We start from the raw sequence: 21,661 nt of genomic DNA on the forward strand, positions 1-21,661 counted from the left end.
ATTCAACTTGTTGGACAAGCTTGCACCAAAATATGCAGCATTTGTGTCTAGCTTCCAAACTCATCGTTTGACAGTGGGGAGTTCCTATGTTATGCCTTCATTTGATGCTTTCACAGAAATGTTGATATTGGAACAATCTAAGTTGTTGAACATGGGGCTTCTCAAGTCTTCAAAATCCAAGGCTTTGGTGGCTAATCAAGGGAATCAAGGAAGTCAAGGCAAAGATTCCAACAAGAAGAAGAAGCAATCTAAGTCACAACCATAGCAGGAAAAAGGACAATCATCCTCTCCATCACAAGGCGATTTTTCATCCTCTTCCAAGAAGGGGACACCACCTAAGAAGGATAAGCCAACTTGTGCATATTGCAAGAAGTATGGTCATGATGAGCATCGATGCCACACAAAGCAAGTTGATGAGTTAACTAATTTTCTTAAGAAAAACAACATCAACTTGCCATCCGCCTACACAAAGAAGGATTCATCTCCTTCCTCTTCCTCATAGTCTAAGGGAAAAGGGCAAGCATTTGTGGCTACAACAGGTTCTTCACAGCAATGGATACTTGACTCGGGTGCCTCATATCACATGGGCTCTACAAAGGAGCAGTTTTCTTCATTGGAGCCATCTAAGGTACCTCACATTTACATAGGTGATGATACACAAGTAGAGGTTGAAGGGAAAGGTTCAGTTGACATGGATGATGGAACACTTGAGAATGTTCTCTATGTTCCTAACTTGTCTACCAACCTTCTCTCTATCTACCAAATCACTCACTATGGGAATGGGAAAAAGGTTGAGTTTACACCAGATTCAGTTGTGATAAAGGAACTTGATGATGATGCCTTGGTAGCAGTGGGACAAGTCAATGACAACTCAAGGCTTTATTCATTCTCCCACTTTGTGCCAAGTTCACCTTCTAGGGCCTTGCTTACTCATTCAAATTCCGAAAGTAAGCTATGGCATGAGCGGTTTGGTCACCTCAACTACCGCTATCTTCAGCAGCTCAGCACTAAAGACATGGTCACAGGTCTACCTCGAATCAGTTTTTCAGAGGGTGTATGTTCAGGTTGTTCCATGGGCAAGCATCCCGAAGAGAAGTTTGATAAAGGGAAAGCTTGGAGAGCTTTGGAAGTTCTTCAACTTGTTCACAGCGATGTAGCAGGTCCATTTCCAGCACCTTCATTTAGTAAGGCCCGCTATGTCCTCACCTTCATTGATGACTACTCCCGCTTCACTTGGGTCTACTTTCTTATTCATAAGAGTGAAGTATTTGATAGATTTCAGGACTTCAAGACTCATGTGGAGAAGCAATCCGGGAAAGTGGTGAAGATTCTTCGTACAGATAATGGAAGGAAATATGTGAACAAGAGACTCGAGGATTTTTGTACATTTGAGGGGATTGATCTTCAACATTCTGTAGCATACACTCCACAGCAGAACGGAGTTGCTGAGCGCAAGAATCGAACTCTCAAAGAAATGGCTAGTTGTATGATACATGCACGTTCTCTTGATCCCGCCTTTTGGGCCGAGGCTATCAGTTGTGCCACACACATCCAGAATCGAGTTCCTCACAAAGCTTTGCAAGGTATTACTCCTTTTGAAGCTTGGGCTGGTCGGAAATCGATTGTGAGACATTTCAGAGCCGTTGGGTGTCCAGCATGGGCTCGCATACCTCCGCAGAAACGCAAGGCATTGGAACCTCAGAGTTGGCCTTACATATTTGTTGGATATCCTGAGGGTGTTAAGGCATATAGATTGATGGATCCTGAGACACATGAAGTGTTCATTGAGAGGAGTGTTCACTTTGAGGAAAGCTCTCCTAGCTTAGCCTCTCTACCTCCTCCACCTTCCTCCATTGTGGATAGTGATGCTAGTGATTCAGATGATGAGACTCCTTCAACTCCGACTCGCAAGGTTAAACCTCCGCAGGGTCCACTTGCAGTTGAGGACCCTCATTCTCCACCTCCACATAGACCTCATTGGGCTCGACAGACACTTGAGTCTGCGGGTTCTCTTGTTGGGGATCCTTCAGATACACGGAGAACTCGATCACAACATCAGGATCTACCACATGCATTCATTGCTACCGCTTCCGATCCACAGACATTTCGAGAAGCATCAGGGGTTCCTGAGTGGGACCAAGCTATGGAGGAAGAGTATAGCTCCTTGATGAGGAACAACACATGGGATTTAGTCCATCTCCCTAAGGGGAGAAAGATGGTTCGATGTAAGTGGATCTATCAGACCAAGTATGTTGCGGATGGTAGTGTGGATAAGTATAAGGCTCGGCTTGTTGCGAAAGGTTTCTCTCAGGTTGTAGGTGTTGACTATACTGAGACCTTTGCGCCCGTAGCCAAGATGAAATCCATTCGCTTGACACTTGCTATTGCTACAGCTCATGGTTGGGTTGTCCATCAGATGGATGTGAAGAGTGCTTTTCTTCATGGTGATCTTGATGAGGAGATTTATATGGAGCAGCCACAGGGTTTCATCCAGGATACTTCCTTGGTTTGCAGACTAAGGAAATCTCTCTATGGCCTTAAGCAGGCCCCCAAGGCTTGGTATGCCAAGATGGATTCCTTTCTTCTCTCAGCAGGGTTCACCAGGTGTCATTCTGATCCGAATGTCTACATTTTGCACCAGGATGACTCTCACTTGATACTTGCGCTCTATGTTGATGACTTGATCATTACAGGGAGTACCACATCCATCATTAGCAGGGTCAAATCTGCTTTGCATGACAGATTTGCTATGACTGACTTGGGTCTTTTGCACTACTTTCTCGGGATAGAGATTTCACAGTCACCTTCCGGGATTACACTATCGCAGCCCAAGTATGCTCTTGATCTACTTGCACGCTTTCATATGGCTGATTGTAAGCCTGCCCCGACTCCCTTTCTTTCAGGAGTCAAGCTTGAGGCTCAGTGTTCTTCTCCACCAGTTGATGCCACTTTGTATCGTCAGCTTGTGGGTAGTCTCATCTACTTGACCCATACACGCCCTGATATTTCATTTGCAGTTGGCATGGTTTCCCGCTTCATGCAGGAGCCACATGAGCTTCATTGGAAAGCCGCCAAACGTATCCTTCATTACATCCAGGGTACACATCACTATGGGATTCACTATGCAGCAAGCATAGGACTTTGCTTGGTTGGTTACACAGACTCCGATTGGGCTGGCGATCTTGATGATCGTAAGTCTACTTCCGGTTACAGTTTTCACCTTGGTTCAGGCCCCATTTGTTGGCAGAGCAAGAAGCAACATGCTATTGCTCTCTCTTCGACCGAGGCTGAGTATTGAGGCGCTGTTAACACAGCGACTGAGACCATTTGGCTTCAGCAGATTCTCACAGAGTTTGGGTTCACCACTCCACGACCGACAATTCTACATTGCGACAATCAGAGTGCTATTGCAATCTCGAAGAACCCAGTCCAGCACCAACAGACCAAACACATCAAGATTCATATGCACTATATCCGCGAGCTCATTCAGGAGCAGGTCATTGATTTGCAGTATTGTCCTACAGCGGATCAGGTTGCTGACATATTCACCAAACCTTTCACCGAGAGTAAGTTCTAGCAGTTGCGAGTTCTCTTGGGGGTGCAGGATGTGTCATTAGGGGGGGTCAGCTGACTTCTCCTTCCTCTCTTATGGGGGGGACTTTTTCTTCTTTGAGGTTTTGTCCTTCTTCTTTGAGAGTCTTTTGTACTTTCATCTCTCTTTTGGGGGGGAGTTTTTTCCCACTGGGTTTTCTCCCTTTCTCTGTTTGTGAGAGATTGCATTGCATAGTTTTTCTTGCATTTGCATATTGTACATGGGTACCTATCATGGCCTAGTAGTCGGGACCCATCTTGAATTGTTGACTTAAGTCTTCATTCCCCTAAGTTGCACTTAAGGGGGGCTGTTGGTGTAAATAAATATTCATTATGGATATTATTACACTTTACTTAAGTTAACATAGGATAATGCATCTCTTCGTAGTTTGGATTTGAGACACTTAGGGAAGTGTGCACATAGGGATAGAACTTGTAGGAGAAATTCCACCTTTTGTGGTCTTGTTTTGTCGTTACACTCCAGATTCGGTGGGTTATCCACCTCTTGTGGAATATTATATTATTTCTCCTACCTACCCCTAGTATTTCTTACCTACCCTTGTTTCTCATTGAGCCACATGTCATGATTGTGTGCTCGTACATCCATATAGCCTTGCCTATATAAGAAGGCCTATATTCATTGTATTGATGAATCCAGTTGATCATTTTCATATTGATGAGAATACAGTTTGTTCTTGTCATTCTTTTGTCTCTATTTTAATACTTTTCATTGTGCCCTTGATCTTGGCAAAATCTCACAGATTCAATGGGTAATGAGTTGTGTTACGTCTACCTCTTTCTTTGTGCTAATCAATGGAGATCATACAGAGTTGTTTAGTGCTTCTAGGGGTCTTCGCCAGGGGGACCCCCTCTCCCCATACTTATTCATTCTTCTAGCTGAGGGTCTGGGGAGGTTGATTAAGCATAATGTGGGTTTGGGGATTATTCAAGGTTGGAATTGGGGAAATGACCTGCATCCTCAATCCCATTTGCAGTTTGTTGATGACACGGCCTTGATGGGACTAGCCCGGATTAGAGAAGCCTCGAATCTGCGCAAAGTTTTGGATGTTTATCTTGTCGCTTCGGGTTAGTTGATCAATGAGGATAAATCTTCCATTATCTTCTTCAACACACCAAGAAATATTCAAAGGAGGATTGCTCATATCCTGAGATTCCAAGTCGGTTCTCCTCCCTTGACTTACCTAGGTATTCCTATCTCTACTGGTAACCCTCCCAAGGATTCCTGGCAGGGTATCTTGGACAAATTTCACATGAAGGTTGAACATTGGACACAAATGGTTATCCTTTGCTGGGAGGGTTCAACTGATCCAGACAGTGGTTTAGGCTCTTCTGATTTATTGGTGTATGCTCCAAGTGGCCCCTAAGTGGTTCCTGAAGGGATTGGATTCTCTGGCAAGGCAATTCTTATGGGCAAGCAAACTGTCCTCCTAAAAATGGTGTCTTGTCAATTGGGACTTGGTGTGTAGCCTGAAGCAATCGGGTGGGCTTGGTTTAAGGCAGTCTGTTTTATTTGGGGAGGCTTTGGCGGCTAAGTTGTATTGGAGATGGTGTGTTGAACAGGATCAAGGTTGGGCTAGGATCTTGGCCTACAAATACATGCAAAGGATCCGGAAGGATGAAATCCCAAGGTATCCACTTGAGGGAAAAGGTACTTCAATTTGGAGTACTCTCAAGAACGGAGCTTCTCTTATAAAGGCAGGACTTTTTTGGATATGTAAGAGGGGGGAAGAGGTGCTTTTCTGGTTCGACTCTTGGGATGGGTATCCCCCCATCGTTGATCAGTTTCCCAATCTTGGGAATCTTTGCCAGAGGTTCCTGGAGGCAGGATGGTCTAGGGTGAGAGACTTTAAGGCTGTTTATAGGTGTGGGCGTTTGGAGTTGAAGCGGTGGAAGACTCCTAATGAATGGCCGATTGTTGGTATGGATGAAGAGTGTGCTGAGCTGTATAGCATTTTGGCAAGTAGACATTGTAGCTCCCTTAAGGGTAGGGATAGACTTGTTTGGTCCTCGAATCTTAAGGGTGTTTTCACTGTTGCTAGTGGTTACCATGAGCTATTGTCCCGAAGATTGGAGGGGAGGGAGGTGCCTTGGTGGAAACAGGTGTGGAATATTTTTTCTTGGTCGAAGTGTAACTATTTCGCTTGGACTTTGGCTTTGAATAGATGTCTTACTTGGGACAACATTCGTAAGAGGGGATTCCTTGGGCCTTCCATCTGTATCTTGTGTGGAAATGGGGAGGAGGATTCCTCACACCTGTTCTTCAGATGTCCTTTCTCGCTGCTAATTTGGCATTACTGGTGGGGGTTGTGGAAGCATCCTTGTGTCCACGCGGATTCTTTGGTGGAGTTTTGGAGCAGTTTGGGCAGGCCTCCTATCCTATCCTCTTTTCTCAAGACTGTCTGGAATATCGGGGCAATTTTCATTCTTTGGTAGATCTGGCTGGAGAGGAATAGGAATATCTTTAGGGAGGTCAGATTGTTAGTTCAGCAAGTGTGGAATAGAATCATTGGTATGATTCGGGAGACAGTGGAAGCTAAATGTGCAGTGAATTTTCCTCTGGATAGAGGAGAGACTGATATTGTGAGTAGGTTGGGTCTGCAAGAGATGTCACCTGCCTCGGCATGTGTCAAGAGAAGTAGACATGCTATGAAGAAGGTTCAAAGGATGGGAAGGTAGATGCCCCCTCAGGATGAGTCCATCAAGATTAACACCGATGGCTCTTCTAGGGGTAATTTGGGCCCTGCTGGGATTGGCAGTGTTGGTAGGGATAGTAGGGGAGAGGTGGTTTTCTTCTTCTCGGTGCATAAAGGGCAGCAATCTAATAACTTTATGGAGGGATTAGCAATTTTCTATTGCCTGGAGCGGGCATTGGAGTTGGGGTGGCAGTAGGTTATCTGTGAATCGGATTCACAGATTATTGTTAATTTACTGATTGAGCAGAAGGTGAGTGGGGTGCATTGGCAGTTGGAAGGGATCGTTCACCAGATCCTTGAAATTAGTTCTATGATGGAGAAGGTGTCTTTCATCCACATTCCTCGTGAATGGAATAGACCAACTGATTGTTTGGCTAAGTGGACTTCAGAACAAGATGATGACTGAAAAGTTGAAGGTTGGAAGCAACTCTCCCCGGAATACTGTCAGGACCTGCATAAGATATTTGTTGAGGATATGGATAGTTATGAAGACGGCTGATTTTGGGTTGGGCTTGTGGTCCCCCCTGGGGTCTTGAGACTCTGGTTCTCTCTTGGGTTGGGCTTGTGTTCCCCTCATGGAGCTCTGAGACTCTGGTTCTCTATTGTAATTCTTGATTATGTTCAACAAGTAATCTTAACCATAGCGTATATTATCTTCAACTATTTACATTCTGCTATAACAGACCACATGAGAACTAGCAAACCAACATCATCCATCATAGAATCTAGAACTAGTCAAAAGCAAACCAAAAAAACCTGACTGGGAAGCCAATTACCATGGCCTCCATTGCACATACTAGTTCTAGGTGTTGATTATAATTAGGGATGGCGGATTCCAATTGCCTTGGGCAACATTGGAATCCGCCCAAGGGGGCAAGCCCCTTTCCCAACATGTAGGGTTGGGCCCTATACCTCACGGCATCAAATAAAGATCCCATGCTACACTCAAGCTAACACGCCACCGTGTATTGGGCCAACCCTATCCTAATGCCTTTGGTTAAATAAATTAAAGTTCATTAAATCATAAAGCAAGCTGACATGATTAAGATCATTGATCCCCATATAAATAAACCTCAACTTCACACTATCATTCAATTCATTTTTCCAGTTTTATCATCCATGCGAAATATATGTGCCTGCCAATGCAAACTTAAAGGAGCAAGATTACATCGGCAATTAAAGCGAATTACCTCTGCCATATCAGCGAACTACATCTGCTAGTTGAGGTGCAAAACTCATCAATGAGGAGAGCAAACTAAGGGATAAGGTTGTTGTCCATCAAAGAGCAAACTTCAGATGCAAATATTGCAGCCCTAGGGTTTGGACCTGATTACTGTCAAAGGGGGTAGGTGTGACAATTTGATGCTTGTGAAAGTGCAGTCTTGTGGAAGACATTATCAGTACTAAGTGCAATCACCTTCAAGTATATGAGATAAGTGTTGTAACCTTCATATGAATTCAATCCATAATCAGATTTGAGGATCTTTTCTAGTTGGGTTTTTCCTCCTAGGAGGTTTTCCCAGGGTAATTGTGTCTTGTACTTATTTTGTTCTTTTCTTGGTTATGCTTAAATCTGGAAAACTATAAACTATTCATTTAATCAATTTAGTTAGTAATTAAATTCTGATTTTCTGAGTTTACATTAATCTGAAAGTGTTAAAATCAACATGGTATCAGAGCTATAGGCTAGATCAACTTTCAGTTTTCAGAATTTAGTACTCCTTTATTTCCAAATTGTTGTCTCATTTACAGGTCAGGTAAATGGGGCTGAAAGTTGAAGATAGGCTTGATGGAAATATCAATTTTGCTGCATGGAAGGTTCGAATCATGTTGGCTCTAGAAGAAGAAGATCTTCTCCACTTCATAGAAGCAAAAGAGCTAACTGAACCTACGGATGCTGCTGAGCTAAAACAATTCAAAAGGGATGTTGTCAAGGCCAGAAAGCTCCTCATTGATTCTGTTAAAGACCACCTTGTCACCTCCATTGCCTCATTTACTACTGCAAGGGAAATGTTCAGTCATCTACAAGGTACATATGAAATTAACAATCTCAGTAGGGCAATTACTTTAAGACAACAACTACTTAATATCAAAATGTCAAAAGAAGATTCTGTTGTTTCCTATTTTATGAGAATTTCAGAACTAAAGAATCAACTAGGTACAATTGGTCATAACATGGAAGATGAGGACCTTGTCATGATTGCCCTAAATGGTTTACCACACTCATGGGAGTCATTTATTCAAACCATAAGTGGTAGAACTGAGTTACCTACCCTTGATAGCCTTAAGAATGATTGCATCCAAGAAGAGTCTCGCCTTATCACAAGAGGGCAAACCAAAAGTCTTCATGTAGATGACCAACACATGCTTGCAACCCAATGCAAGAAAGGTGGAAATTGGAAGAAGCATTATCCAAAGAGAAATAGGGAATTCGAACCATCTAGTTCTCAGCACTCTTGGAAGAAACCAAGAGATATCTCTCATGTTCGATGTTTCAAATGTGACAAGCTTGGTCACTATGCTAAAGAATGTTAGAATGACCCTACTCAAAGAGAAGCCAACCTAAATGAAGTCTCAGAACGAAATGATGACTTCTTATTCATCTCCGCTCTGTCTAGCAGCATATCTACAGATAGTAATACATGGCTAATTGACAGTGGTGCTTTCAGACACATCATGGGCTACCGTGATTATCTTTCAGACTTAGTAGAAAAGGATACCAGCCTTCACGTGGTAATTGGTGATGATGCTCGTTATTCGGTAAGAAGTTCTGGCACTACTTTAAATTTAGACTCTAGTATTTCACTTCACCTTAGTGACATCTTGTTTGTTCCTGGAATTAAAAGAAACTTAATTTCCATTTCTGCTCTAGAAGATAAAGGTTATCAAATTGCATTTTTTGAGGGAAAAGCACTTGCTTGGCCTAAGAAATCTAGTTTTAAATCCGCTTGTGTAATTGGTAATAGATATGATAAGTCTTTATAAGCTCTCTACTAACCCTGTTCAAGCCCTCATTAATGAGGCTCCCGAATCCTATGAGCTATGGCATAGAAGACTTGGACACTTACACTATCAAGCACTTCCCTCTCTTGAAAAGTTAGTCAAAGGTATGCCTAAACTCAGTCAAATTCATGATAATACTTGTAAAGGTTGTGCTATAGGTAAAAATGTGAAAAGTCATTTTCATAAAAGTGAAAATAGAGCTAAAGATAAACTAGAACTTGTTCACTCTGATTTATGTGGTCCTATGTCTATAGCATCTCCTAGTGGATTTCTTTATTACGTAATCTTCATAGATGATTTCTCTAGGAAAACTTGGATCTACTTCTTGAAATCTAAAGAATCTGATGAAGTCTTAAGTAAATTTAAAGAGTTTAAGGCATTAACTGAAAACTCCTCTGGTAAAAGAATTAAATGTTTAAGATTTGACAATGGAGGTGAGTACACCTCCGGTAGCTTTTATGATTTTTGTGTTGAGTCAGAAATTAAAAGGGAGTTTTGTGTTCCATACAATCTCAGCAAAACGGAGTTGCTGAAAGGAAGAATAGAACTATTGTTGAGGCTACAAAGGCTATGATTCATGATCAAGATTTGCAGACCTTTCTATGGGCTGAGGCTTCTAGAACAGCAGTATATATCCAAAATACATGTCCACACCGTGTTCTAAAGAACATGACCCCTGAAGAAGCCTTCACAGGATCCAAACCAGACATCAGTCACCTCAGAATCTTTGGAAGTCCTGCTTATGTTCATGTGCTCAAGGAAAAGCGAACCAAGCTGGAACCCTCCGGGAAGAAAGGCATGCTAGTCGGATACAATGAATCCTCCAAGGCATTCGGGATATATATCCCTGGTCAAAGGTATGTTGAGGTAAGTATGTTACCTTTGAAGAAGATATTGCTTTTAAGAAATCAAAAGGTTCTTCTGTTATTGATGAAACTAATGACAATCAAGATATGAATGTTGATACTAACTCTGAGGTTCAGAGGGAGCTTGTTGAACCTCCACCTCAAGAAGTGCATAATGATCCACCAGAGTCCATGAATCCCACTGACATTCCTAGTGACATTGTTGCTACCAAAAAGAGGCCACTTTGGGTAAGAAACACCATTCAAAAAGCCAAAAGATTTGCTGCTCCCAGTGGCACCTTCTGTGAAACCAAGAGACCTCAAGTATTCTCCAACTATGTTGCATTGATGAGCAATCTCATTGAATCTGAACCTTGCAATGTTGAAGAGACCTTGAACCATCATGCCTGGAAGCTTGCTATGGATGAAGAGTATCAGTCAATCATCAAGAATAATGTTTGGGACATTGTGCCTAGACCTAAAGGTAAATCTGTTGTTTCCTCTAAATGGTTATTTAAAATTAAACATAATGCTGATGGTAGTATTGAAAAATATAAGGCTAGATTTGTAGCTCGTGGTTTTTCTCAAAAGGAAGGCATAGATTATGAAGAAACATTTGCTCTTGTTGCTAGATATACTTCTATTAGAACTATAATAGTTATTGCTGCTGCTAGAGGTTGGAAGCTACATCAGATGGATGTTAAGACTGCCTTCCTTAATGGTGTCATTGAGGAATAAGTCTATATTGAACAACCTGTGGGTTACGAGGTTCAGAATAGAATAACTCATGTGTGTAGGTTGAAGAAAGCCTTGTATGGTCTCAAACAGGCTCCTCGTGCTTCGTATGAAAGAATTGATAAATACTTGTTGAGTTTAGGTTTTTGTAAAAATGATGTCGACTCTAACATCTACATTAAGTTATCCAATGATGAAATGCTAATTCTAGTTCTATATGTGGATGATTTATTTCTCACTGGTAAAGATGAACTTATCTTTAGATGTAAGAAAGAACTAGCTTCAGAATTTGAAATGAAAGACTTAGGTCTAATGCATTATTTTCTAGGTCTAGAAGTATGGCAAAGATCTAATGAAATCTTTGTAAATCAAGGGAAATATACTATTGATATTTTGAAAAGATTTAGAATGATGGATTGTAAACCTATGTCTACTCCTATGGAATCTAACTTAAAGAAAAGTTTTTTTGTAGCTAACTCTAATTTTGCAGATCCATCAGAATACAGGTAGTTGATTGGATCACTGATATATCTAGTTAACACTAGACCAGACATATGCTTTGCAGTGAATGCACTCAGCCAGTTCATGAGCATGCCCAAACATGTTTATCTTGTTGCAGCCAAGCATATCCTAAGATACTTGCGAGGCACAGTTGGTTATGGGCTAAAGTATCCACTTAACACTTCAATAACCTTTGAAGGTTATTCAGATGCAGATTGGGCTGGAAGCATCAAAGACAGGAAAAGCACATCCGGCATTTGTTTCAGCTTAGGATCCGCAGTGATCTCTTGGGCTTGCAGAAAACAATCCTCAGTGGCACTAAGTACTGCTGAAGCTGAGTATATTGCAGCAAGCATAGCTTCTAGAGAAGCAATATGGCTTTGTAAGCTTCTTGCTGGGCTGTTTGGTCAGCCTTGGGATCCTACAGTTATCCATTGTGATAATCAGAGTTGTATCAAAATGTCTATCAATCCAGTGTTTCATGACAGGTCAAAACATGTGGAAACTCATTATCACTTCATTCGAGATATGGTGCAAAGAGGCGCCATTCAGCTGAAGTATATCAGCACTAATGAGCAGGTTGCAGATATTCTTACCAAGCCTTTGTCCAAAGTGAAGTTTATGTACTTCAGGGACAGACTCGGTGTCTTGGAAAATGAAACCCTGATTGAGAGGGAGTCTCAACCTCAATAATACATTGTGTTGTATCAAACCACCCTCTGCGGGCAATGTAAGGTGGTATTTGTAATCTTCTCAAGGAGAAAAATAATTGTTAACCATCCTCTGCAGGCAATGTAAGATGGTATTGTAATCTTCTCAGGGAGAAGAGTAATTGTTAACCATCCTCTGCGGGCAATGTAAGATGGTAGAAAAAATCCTCTCCACCCTCTACGGGCAATGTAAGGTGGATCCAGTCTATACTTGTGTGCGAGCTGGAAGATTATATTATGTAGTTCCATTATATGCTTGTGTGCAAGATGGAAGACTACAATATTCTGATTATGTAATCCATTCTTTGCTTGTGTGCAAGATGGAAGATTATGGTTATGTTTCTCTTCCCTAATTAAGAGGGAGTGTTAATTATAATTAGGGATGGTGGATTCCAATTGCCTTGGGCAACATTGGAATCCGCCCAAGGGGCCAGCCCCTTCCCCAACGTGTAGGGCTAGGCCCTATACCTCACGGCATCAAATAAAGATCCCACGCTACACTCAAGCTAACACGCCACCATGTATTGGGCCAACCCTATCCTAATGCCTTTGGTTAAATAAATTAAAGTTCATTAAATCATAAAGCAAGCTGACATGATTAAGATCATTGCTCCCCATATAAATAAACCTTAACTTCACACTATCATTCAATTCATTTTTCCAATTTTATCATCCATGCGAAATATGTGTCTGCCAATGCGAACTTAAAGGAGTAAGATTACATCTACAATTAAAGCGAATTACCTCTGCCATATCAGCGAACTACATATGCTAGTTGAGGTGTGAAACTCATCAATGAGGAGAGCGAACTAAGGGATAAGGTTGTTGTCCATCAAAGAGCAAACTTCAGATGCAAATATTGCAGACCTAGGGTTTGGACCTGATTACTGTCAAAGGGGGCAGGTGTGACAATTTGATGCTTGTGAAAGTGCAGTCTTGTGGAAGACATTATCAGTACTAAGTGCAATCACCTTCAAGTACATGAGATAAGTGTTGTAACCTTCATATGAATTCAATCCATGATCAAATTTGAGGATCTTTTCTGGTTGGGTTTTTCCTCCTAGGAGGTTTTCCCAGGGTAATTGTGTCTTGTACTTATTTTGTTCTTTTCTTGATTATGCTTAAATTTGGAAAACTATAAACTATTCATTTAATCAATTTAGTTAGTAATTAAATTCTGATTTTCTGAGTTTACATTAATCTGAAAGTGTTAAGATCAACACTAGGTATCTTAGAATAGAATAAGTTTTTGGAAGAATAGGGTTGGCAAGGAAAATTACCTCAACCTTGCCAAACCCTCACAAACATCTAGCCATTTCTTACATTTATCTGACTTAGGAGGCAAAGTGACCTCAAATAAGTCCTTAAATCCTCACCATCACAATATTTATAAAAAAAAAAGAATAGCTAGAAAACCTTATGACCCTTGGCAATCTCTTGAATAGCCAAATGCACCATCACAAACATCAATAGGCAAGAATACCTTATGACCCTTGGCGATTTCTTGAATAACCAAATGCACCTATTAGTACTTCACAAAATGAAGACTAGGTAGGAATACCTTATGACCCTTGGCGATTTCCTGAATAGCCAAATGCATCTAACAATACTTCACAAAATGAAGATGGTCCATAGTACAATTGAAATAAACCTCACCCTAGTGTTGAACATCTTCAATACGTTATGATGAAGGTATGAACCAACCACAATCAACAACATGGAAACACAACTTAATGACTGTGTCATATCAAACACATTCTTTCTGCCTCCTAGTGTGAACAAGATCCAGCAATAGGTTGGCCATGCCCTCACAAACCTCCACACATGGTTCCCCATCAACCTCTTTAGCTATCTCCCATATTTGTAGCTTTGGATATTTAATTTCTTACACCAGAAAAGCAACACAATCATTGATCATTGCCTCACCAAAGACTCTAAGTTGTTGCTGTTTCACCTTCCCGAAACCATTCGGCCCCTTACCCTTCTCCTTAGCAGCAAACTCAGATGAACAAAATAAGATACCTCTTGACACTTCCTCTATCCCCTCTCTCTACCTCGCTCTCCTCTATCCCCCAAGATCTAGGCCTATCTTTCTACCTCTCTCTCTCTCCCTCAAACCCCCGTGCAGGGTGCTACCCTCAACCTCGTTTTGGTGTTGCCCCTAAACCCCCATCAAACTATAAGTCTAAGCAAGTAATAGGCCAATGATGAATCATGATCATAAAAAATATGCATAATAAATATCCCTTGGTGAAATCTTTGCATATTCATAGTTAAAAAAATATTATGGCTGCTACATCATATAGGACCTACCTTAGATGCCTTCATAGGAGGGATGCAAGCTCCTCTGAGCCATAGACTTCTAGTTATTGTTTTGATATTTGTTTGGAATATTTGATGTCATGGATTTCATATTATTGATTTTTATGATCAGATTTAGAAAAATGCAGATATAAGACAATTTACACAAGATTGCACAGCATATACCCTGGGAAAACCTTCTAACTTGAAGATGAAAAACCCAGCAACAAAATGTCTCTTATAATATTTATCAGAAAATAAGTTGTTTTTACAATAAATTTGCTTCACTCCTTGAAGCTAGAAGCAAATGCTTGATAACACACAATCCGATCTGAATGTGTTGTTTGAAGAACACAAGATAATCCACGGACTGCTGAAGATGATATATAAATTACTAATGAAGCTATACGATCTGCCTTGGAAGTTTGATCTGCTGAGTAACTTAATCGATCTGCTTGTAGTGTGATTCGAATGCCAAGGAGAAGTCAATCTAACTTCCTTTATACCCGAGCATGGTGACTTTCCATGAAGAGTCGGCTCCATACAAAGCAAGGTATCCTTTCATTAAGGGTGGCGGACTTTCCCAAAAGTCGGCCCCCTTAATAAATATATATAATATATTTATTTTGTACATAATAAGGAAATCGTACATCTTAGGAGATTATCGGGCAACATGAAATATTGTTTATGTTTAATAAATTGATTCATTTAAATGTCTAAGGCCGATAGGCCACTTAGACATCCATATCAGCTATGTCGGCCTAAAGGAATCCAACCATAGCTACCTAACATTAACACATATTCCATGAGTTTTGTATACATTTGACAATATTTATATATCTTTATATATCTACGTGTGTTATTTCCTACAACTACAATTTGTGTTTATACTTGTGTGATTGATGTATACTTGTGTATATGATCAAATTAGCTTCCATTTGATGATGTTATTGTGTCTTTATGGTTTATTTAATAAAGGGTGCATGAAAAAACTTATAAATCCCTAAAAATCTCTAAATTTCTTGGGTTTTTCACTTGTCGAGTCTGCTTCGAGTTTTTTTTGCCGAGTCTGCTTCGAGTTTTTTTTGTCGAGTCTGCTTTGAGTTTTTTTTGCCGAGTCTTGAGTCGAGTCACCTTCGTTGAGTCCAAGTCTCAAAAATATGCTCTCCATTATCAAGTAATTAGGGTGGCAAATCCTTAATGATGAAGACCCTACCTCACATAGGAAATTTTCCTTCTAATTTTTTTGGGAGCAACCTTACATCATCATTTGGACCACACCATTGTTGGCAGCCCAATCCACCATTGGAAAGTTGGATCTATTGATGTTGCCATAGGAAATACTCTCAAAGGGCTCACTCAGTGGCATTCTTAGCCTCCTACAAAATGGAGTCCAACAACCAATTATTGCGAACTCCACCATTAATGCACTAGATCACAGAGGTAGAGTCCCCCTCAACTTGAATACCAAAATCAATACCAAAATCAAAGGTATGAGTAAAGAGAGGTTAACTTTCCTCATTTTTAAAAATGCAACCCTCTAGCCACCCCAAGTTCCCTTTGGCAGCACAACCAAAATACGAACACTTCTCTTAGCCACAACCCAAAGAAATGCATTGGTTTTCTTCAACCGTCTATCTTTCCAAAACTTAATACTCTTACCCTTACCTAAACACCATTTGGTGTCAAGCAAGGTGAGACTTTTGCAAGACTTCATATGGTTCCAAATGCTTAAGCCTTTGGGCAATGATACCTCTTCCATGAAAAGACTCTAAAGTCTAAACACCACCATATAGGCTTTTCGTCTTCAAGATTCCACTCCATGATCTATAATTTTCCGCATTCAATCTCTGCAATAATTTCATACCAAGGCCTATTCATCGCAAAGCAATCTCTAAACCTCGACCTCCCATCCTTCTTGGGTTTATAGATGGTGCCCCACTTCACCAAGCAATACATTTTGAAATCCTCCATGCCATTCTAGAGGAAAGTTCTTAAATAAACTAAATGGTTTTGAGAATCCTACTTAGCATCTTAATATAGATTACAGCCTTATAAGCAAATGCCCCTAAAGCAATAGACAAAGAACAAGTTGTCTTCGAAAAAATTACGGTTCATACCAGATTATGTAAACAGATAGGAAGTTTTTTCTACATGAGCTATCTCCAACAAATAAGATACATCCAATTTTTCATGTCTATGGATTTGGACATTTCATTTGGATACATCTTTTATGCTTTGAATAAAAAAATCTACTACAAATGTTGTAGGGTCTAGTTAGTCCTTGTTCTTAGCAGTTTATAAATAATATTTCTTATACCAACCATACTATTGTAGTATGCAAAAAACTCTACGAAAAAATATATATTACAACAAAGGATAGCTAGGAATTCAAGTTAATTGGTCAATACTGATATTCAAAGGTTTTTATATGCTTAGCTAAACATTGGCTTTTGAACTTAAGCTCCATATAGGTGTCAGCTTTAATAAGTGAGATGTACATCTCTGCTTTTTCACTAAATATTTGTAAAAGGATATGTCGTTGAGAGTTTGGAGGACTCCATGATCTCTCTTAGTAGATATATCCTGCACATGGATTTGGACATTTCATTTGGATACATCTTTTTACTTTGAATTAAAAAAATACACTGCAAATGCAATAGGGTCCAGTTAGTTCTTGTTAATGGTTGTAGCAGCAGTTTGTAAACATTTTTGCTTATACTAACCATACTATTACTGTATGCAAAACTGTAGTGAAACATATTAAGACAACAAAGAATTCCTATGAATTCGGACCAGTTGGTAAAGATTGATTTTCAAAAGTTTTTACATGCTACATGCTGGCTTTTGAACTTAAATTCCATGTGGGTGAAAACTCCAATAGTCTATTATAAGTGAGATGTACATCTCTGTTTTTTCATTATATATTTTTAAAAGGATATGTCGTAAAGAGTTTGGGAGGCTCCATGATCTCTCTTAGTAGAGGGTGCATTCTACAAAAGGATTTGGACATTTCATTTGGATACATCTTTTATACTTTGAATTAAAAAAATGCACTGCAAATGCTAAGGGTTCAGTTAGTTATTGTTCTTTGTTGTAGCAACAGCTTATGAACAATTTTGTTTATAATGATACTAATATTGAATACAACACAAAATTCTTAAAAGGAAGGTTTACCATGCTCCAAGCTCTATATTCCAAACTATAAATTTATGAGTAATGTTTTAATACATGCATGGTTAGATTTGAGCTTACCAGCACTAGTCAATGGAAGTTCAAATTAATGGTATAGAGGCAAAAATTAACAGTGAGCGAAAATTTATTTATGACTGATGTGAAATTGTGCTTTTAATTCAATATTTATTTGCTGTTTGAAAATGAGAGGGGAGATTCACTGTGCATCCCTTGTTTTCTTCCTCACAGGGGATGTGTAGAGAGATTTCTCAGACATTCCATTCTTGAAATGTGGGGGAAAATGCAAGTGCATTCTTGTAGTTATGAATAGTCTTATTTTACTTTCCAATATGGTTATAGTCTTATTTTACTTTCCAATATGGTTATGACTATAGTCTGATTTTGATTTAGGTGAGAATGAAGCAAAGGGATAGCAGCAATATATCTTAGATTTTCTATATTTTGTCAGTTTGTACTTGTAGCCTTTTACCCTTTCATTTTGCTGTATTTTGTGTATTCACGTCAGTAATGAAAACTCAAATTGAAATGATTGGATACTGCAAGTTTGTTAATTTGTATGTTGACTTGTGAATTCTCAATTAATCTCTAATGTTTCATAATGTAGTTCTATTAATGAATGCCTTATATATGAATAATTGAAATTTCATATATTTTTTAAATTTCCCTTTTATTAATTGATATTCCATGTCGTCCTAGAAATGCATCTCCCCATTTCCTTTTATTTTTTAGGCTATTTTTGGGGATGACAGAGAATGGCAGGGGACAAGGGGATGGCTGTTAAAAAACAGGGAAAAGTTTACAAATATAGGGAGCTTTCAAATATTCATATGATAACATCAATAAGTCATTCATCATATACATTAGACATCTTTAATGCATACATTAGAATTGAATTGAGAGTTCACATGAGAGTTGAACAAATTAACAAAATTTAATTGCATTCATAATTTCATTGTCAACGTGCATGTCAAGGATATCCCACTATGCCTTATAATCTCATTCATTGAGCTTGATATTAAAATCATAAATCCATTAGTTGCACCATTCTTGTGGTTATCAATTCTAGTGGTATCAGCATTGTGATTTATTTTTTTGAGTTGTAGTGAATTTGGAAGGTAATTGTATATTCCTGATATGAAGTATTACTTATTGGAGCTTGGAATATCTTCAATTTCAATTGATTAGCCCTATCTATGAATACATGCAGATTATTATCCATGTGTAGTGATTCATTCTGGTGCTCTATATATTTTTAGATATTTCCAGAGAAATGTATGTTCAAAAGAAAATCAGATTAACAAGTATTCAAGAGATTGGCATCATGGAAATGATCAAACGGGCTTTGATTACAACTCGCTAATGAGGTGTCAAAATAGAAGTGAAACTTTGCTATTGCCAAGTTTCTACTAAGAAATAACATATTGCCACAATGGTGCATTTCCTAATTCTGTACACTTACAGAAATTGTCTTCGTTTTTGGCCAAGTTCCTGGTCTCTGTCGTGCATTAGCATTTACCTTTTGCTGATTTTCTTTGATAGAAAAAATTTTCCATACATTCTTCTGTGCAACTATGCAGTTGTATATATTTGTCATGATTTACCAATTCCAGCAACAATGTGTAGTCAATCGTTGCCGCTCACAGAACCATAGAGGAGAACACGATTTTTTCTTCAAAATGTTTTCCTTATTATACTTCTTTAAGAGTCTTTTGCTTTTCCTCCACTTCATTCTAGTGCTATTTTATTAAAAAATAAATAAACCTAATTAGAGAAGGGATGGTTGGTCATCCCTAGGACGATGATGTCCCCAATCATCCCCAGGCAATACCTGCATTTCTAGGATTTTAGGGTTATTTTTACAAGGGACGGTGGGGGCATTCCAAAGGCATCCCCAAAACATCCCTCATACAAGGATGCATCCCCAAGGAAAATATATAAAATAAAAATATACATAAACATATACATACATGTATATAATATGAAAAATAATTACCCTTGAACATCAACATATGTGTGTAGATGTTATATACATCTACACATACATATATACATACACACATACATATATACAAACACACATGGAAGTATATTTTGATGTATACAATATCTATGTACAAACAAACATATCCATACATATGTACATATACATATATATCATATATGTATATAATTAATCCTCTCTATATATCATATATGTATATAATTAATCCTCTCTCTCTCTCTCTCTCTCTCTCTCTCTCTCTCTCTCTCTCTCTCTCTCTCTATATATATATATATATATATACACACACACACAACTTAATTATAGAAATATCAAATATATGATATATATGTATATGTGTGGGTGTACATAGATGTTGTACACATCTAAATATAATTACATGTGTGTTTCTATATATGTATGTGTGTGTGTATATATATGTAAGTATATGTATGTGTATATAACTACACACATATATATTGATTTTTAAGGGTAATTATTTTTTATATTTACACATGTTGTAGTTTTGAGTCTTGTTAGCCACCCACTATATTTAATTCACAACAAAAGAGTTGTCGTTAACACACCCATGCCATTACAACTCCCTTGCTGCCACTGCAGTTGCACCTGTTGCGTACATATAATGATCTTCATCACTAAGGTGCAACTGGTTCAAACCACAATAAACAAACTCCATATAGATCATTACAATTAAATGAGCAAGCGAGAAAGAACAACTCACATTATTGAGGCCACATTTTTGGCTGACCCGAAGAAGAAGAGCGGTTACAAACTCAAGGGTTGAATGGTTCACATGAGGAAGCCTTTTCAATATTATTCCAAGCTGTCTTGTGTTCCCTCTAGCATCTTTGATGTCATCATATAGGTCAAATGGAATAATTGGCTCAGGAAGACTAAGAAGATAAATTTTCACTAAAGCTGCTGCATCAATAGGACTCGTGCCCTCAGGCAATGAGGCATTCCCATCTGTAAAAATCATTATTTGAATATGAATATTATAAGAAGAGTATTAGCTATCTTTACTTATATAACCTAACAGTTTATTTAACTTGCTATGCTTGGTATAAAGTATAAACAATGGCATGCCAACTGAATAAAAAAGGGATTTAAAGCAGTTACCTTCATTATACAAAGAAATCAGACCTTGAACAACTTTTATATCTCCTTCGGTCCTGAATATATACTCTGCATTTAGTCCTGGTGATTTATACTCAATTCAGTCATCTCTACAAGTCTTAGCTTTTGGGAAAACAATTTCTGAAATGGAATAAATCTGAAATCTATATAAGGAACTGAAAGAGACTTACCTGATTGCACAATGTAATCGCCACATTTTATCAATAACTGAGGAATATGCCTTGAAGAATTCTGTCTTTGTACAACAATCTCAATTGGCACTCCAAAAACTGAAAATTTAACAAAGGATGATCAAGTAAAGAGTAAGACCTTGACCAGTTAATGAAACAAAACTTGTCCTTGGAAACCAGCTAGTTCTTAAATTCTTTATAAAACAGCGAAAGTAGTTGTTTAAAGTTCAGATCACTGCCAATTGGTGTATAGATTGATCATTGAACAAATGCAACAGTTTAAAAAAAAAAAAGATAAATGCTCACCAACATTGAAAATTATTTCTGTATTCCTGTATTTATGTAAAAATATAGTAATATTTCAACAACAATTTATCTAATATAATTATTCTTAGCAATTGTTCACTCCGCACTTTTCTCTGTCACAGGATGAATTTTGGTAGTTTCATGCATCAAATCATAGCTTTAAACCATTTCTTCATATTTTTCATGAGAATTAATATAGAACAAAAATAGAACCCAGGACTGCCCACCATGACCTGTTTTTAATTTATGACTAATCACTATGCCTCCATTTGTGATATCTTTCCAGTCTTTTAACGATTAGCTAGCCACAAACTTCAAAGTAAATTGTTGGCAAGTGCAATTGACTTTCTGTTCATAACCAACCCCCTATTTTCTCCTTGTTTCTGGTTTCAGCAAAAGAGAACCACATTAAGAGCAGGCGAATGCCATGAAACTAAAAATATCAGAAAGT

General features: G+C 38.7%; 1 protein-coding gene across 5 annotated transcripts in view; it reads right to left on the minus strand.

The window, feature by feature from the left end:
• Positions 1–21,661, minus strand: part of LOC131071340 (uncharacterized Rho GTPase-activating protein At5g61530) — a 109,391-nt gene that overhangs the window by 14,088 nt on the left and 73,642 nt on the right. For all 5 annotated transcript variants that reach the window (XM_059216468.1, XM_058007131.2, XM_058007134.2 and 2 more), the window contains exons 6-8: positions 20,905–21,003; positions 20,717–20,794; positions 20,319–20,563 (exon numbers count right to left, since the gene is read on the minus strand). In XM_059216468.1, coding sequence (XP_059072451.1) covers positions 20,319–20,563; positions 20,717–20,794; positions 20,905–21,003 — 422 coding nt within the window. The remainder of the gene's footprint in view (positions 1–20,318; positions 20,564–20,716; positions 20,795–20,904; positions 21,004–21,661) is intronic.

Source organism: Cryptomeria japonica, chromosome 2 (assembly GCF_030272615.1).
Source record: "Cryptomeria japonica chromosome 2, Sugi_1.0, whole genome shotgun sequence".
In the NCBI taxonomy this organism is placed as follows: Eukaryota; Viridiplantae; Streptophyta; class Pinopsida; order Cupressales; family Cupressaceae; genus Cryptomeria; species Cryptomeria japonica.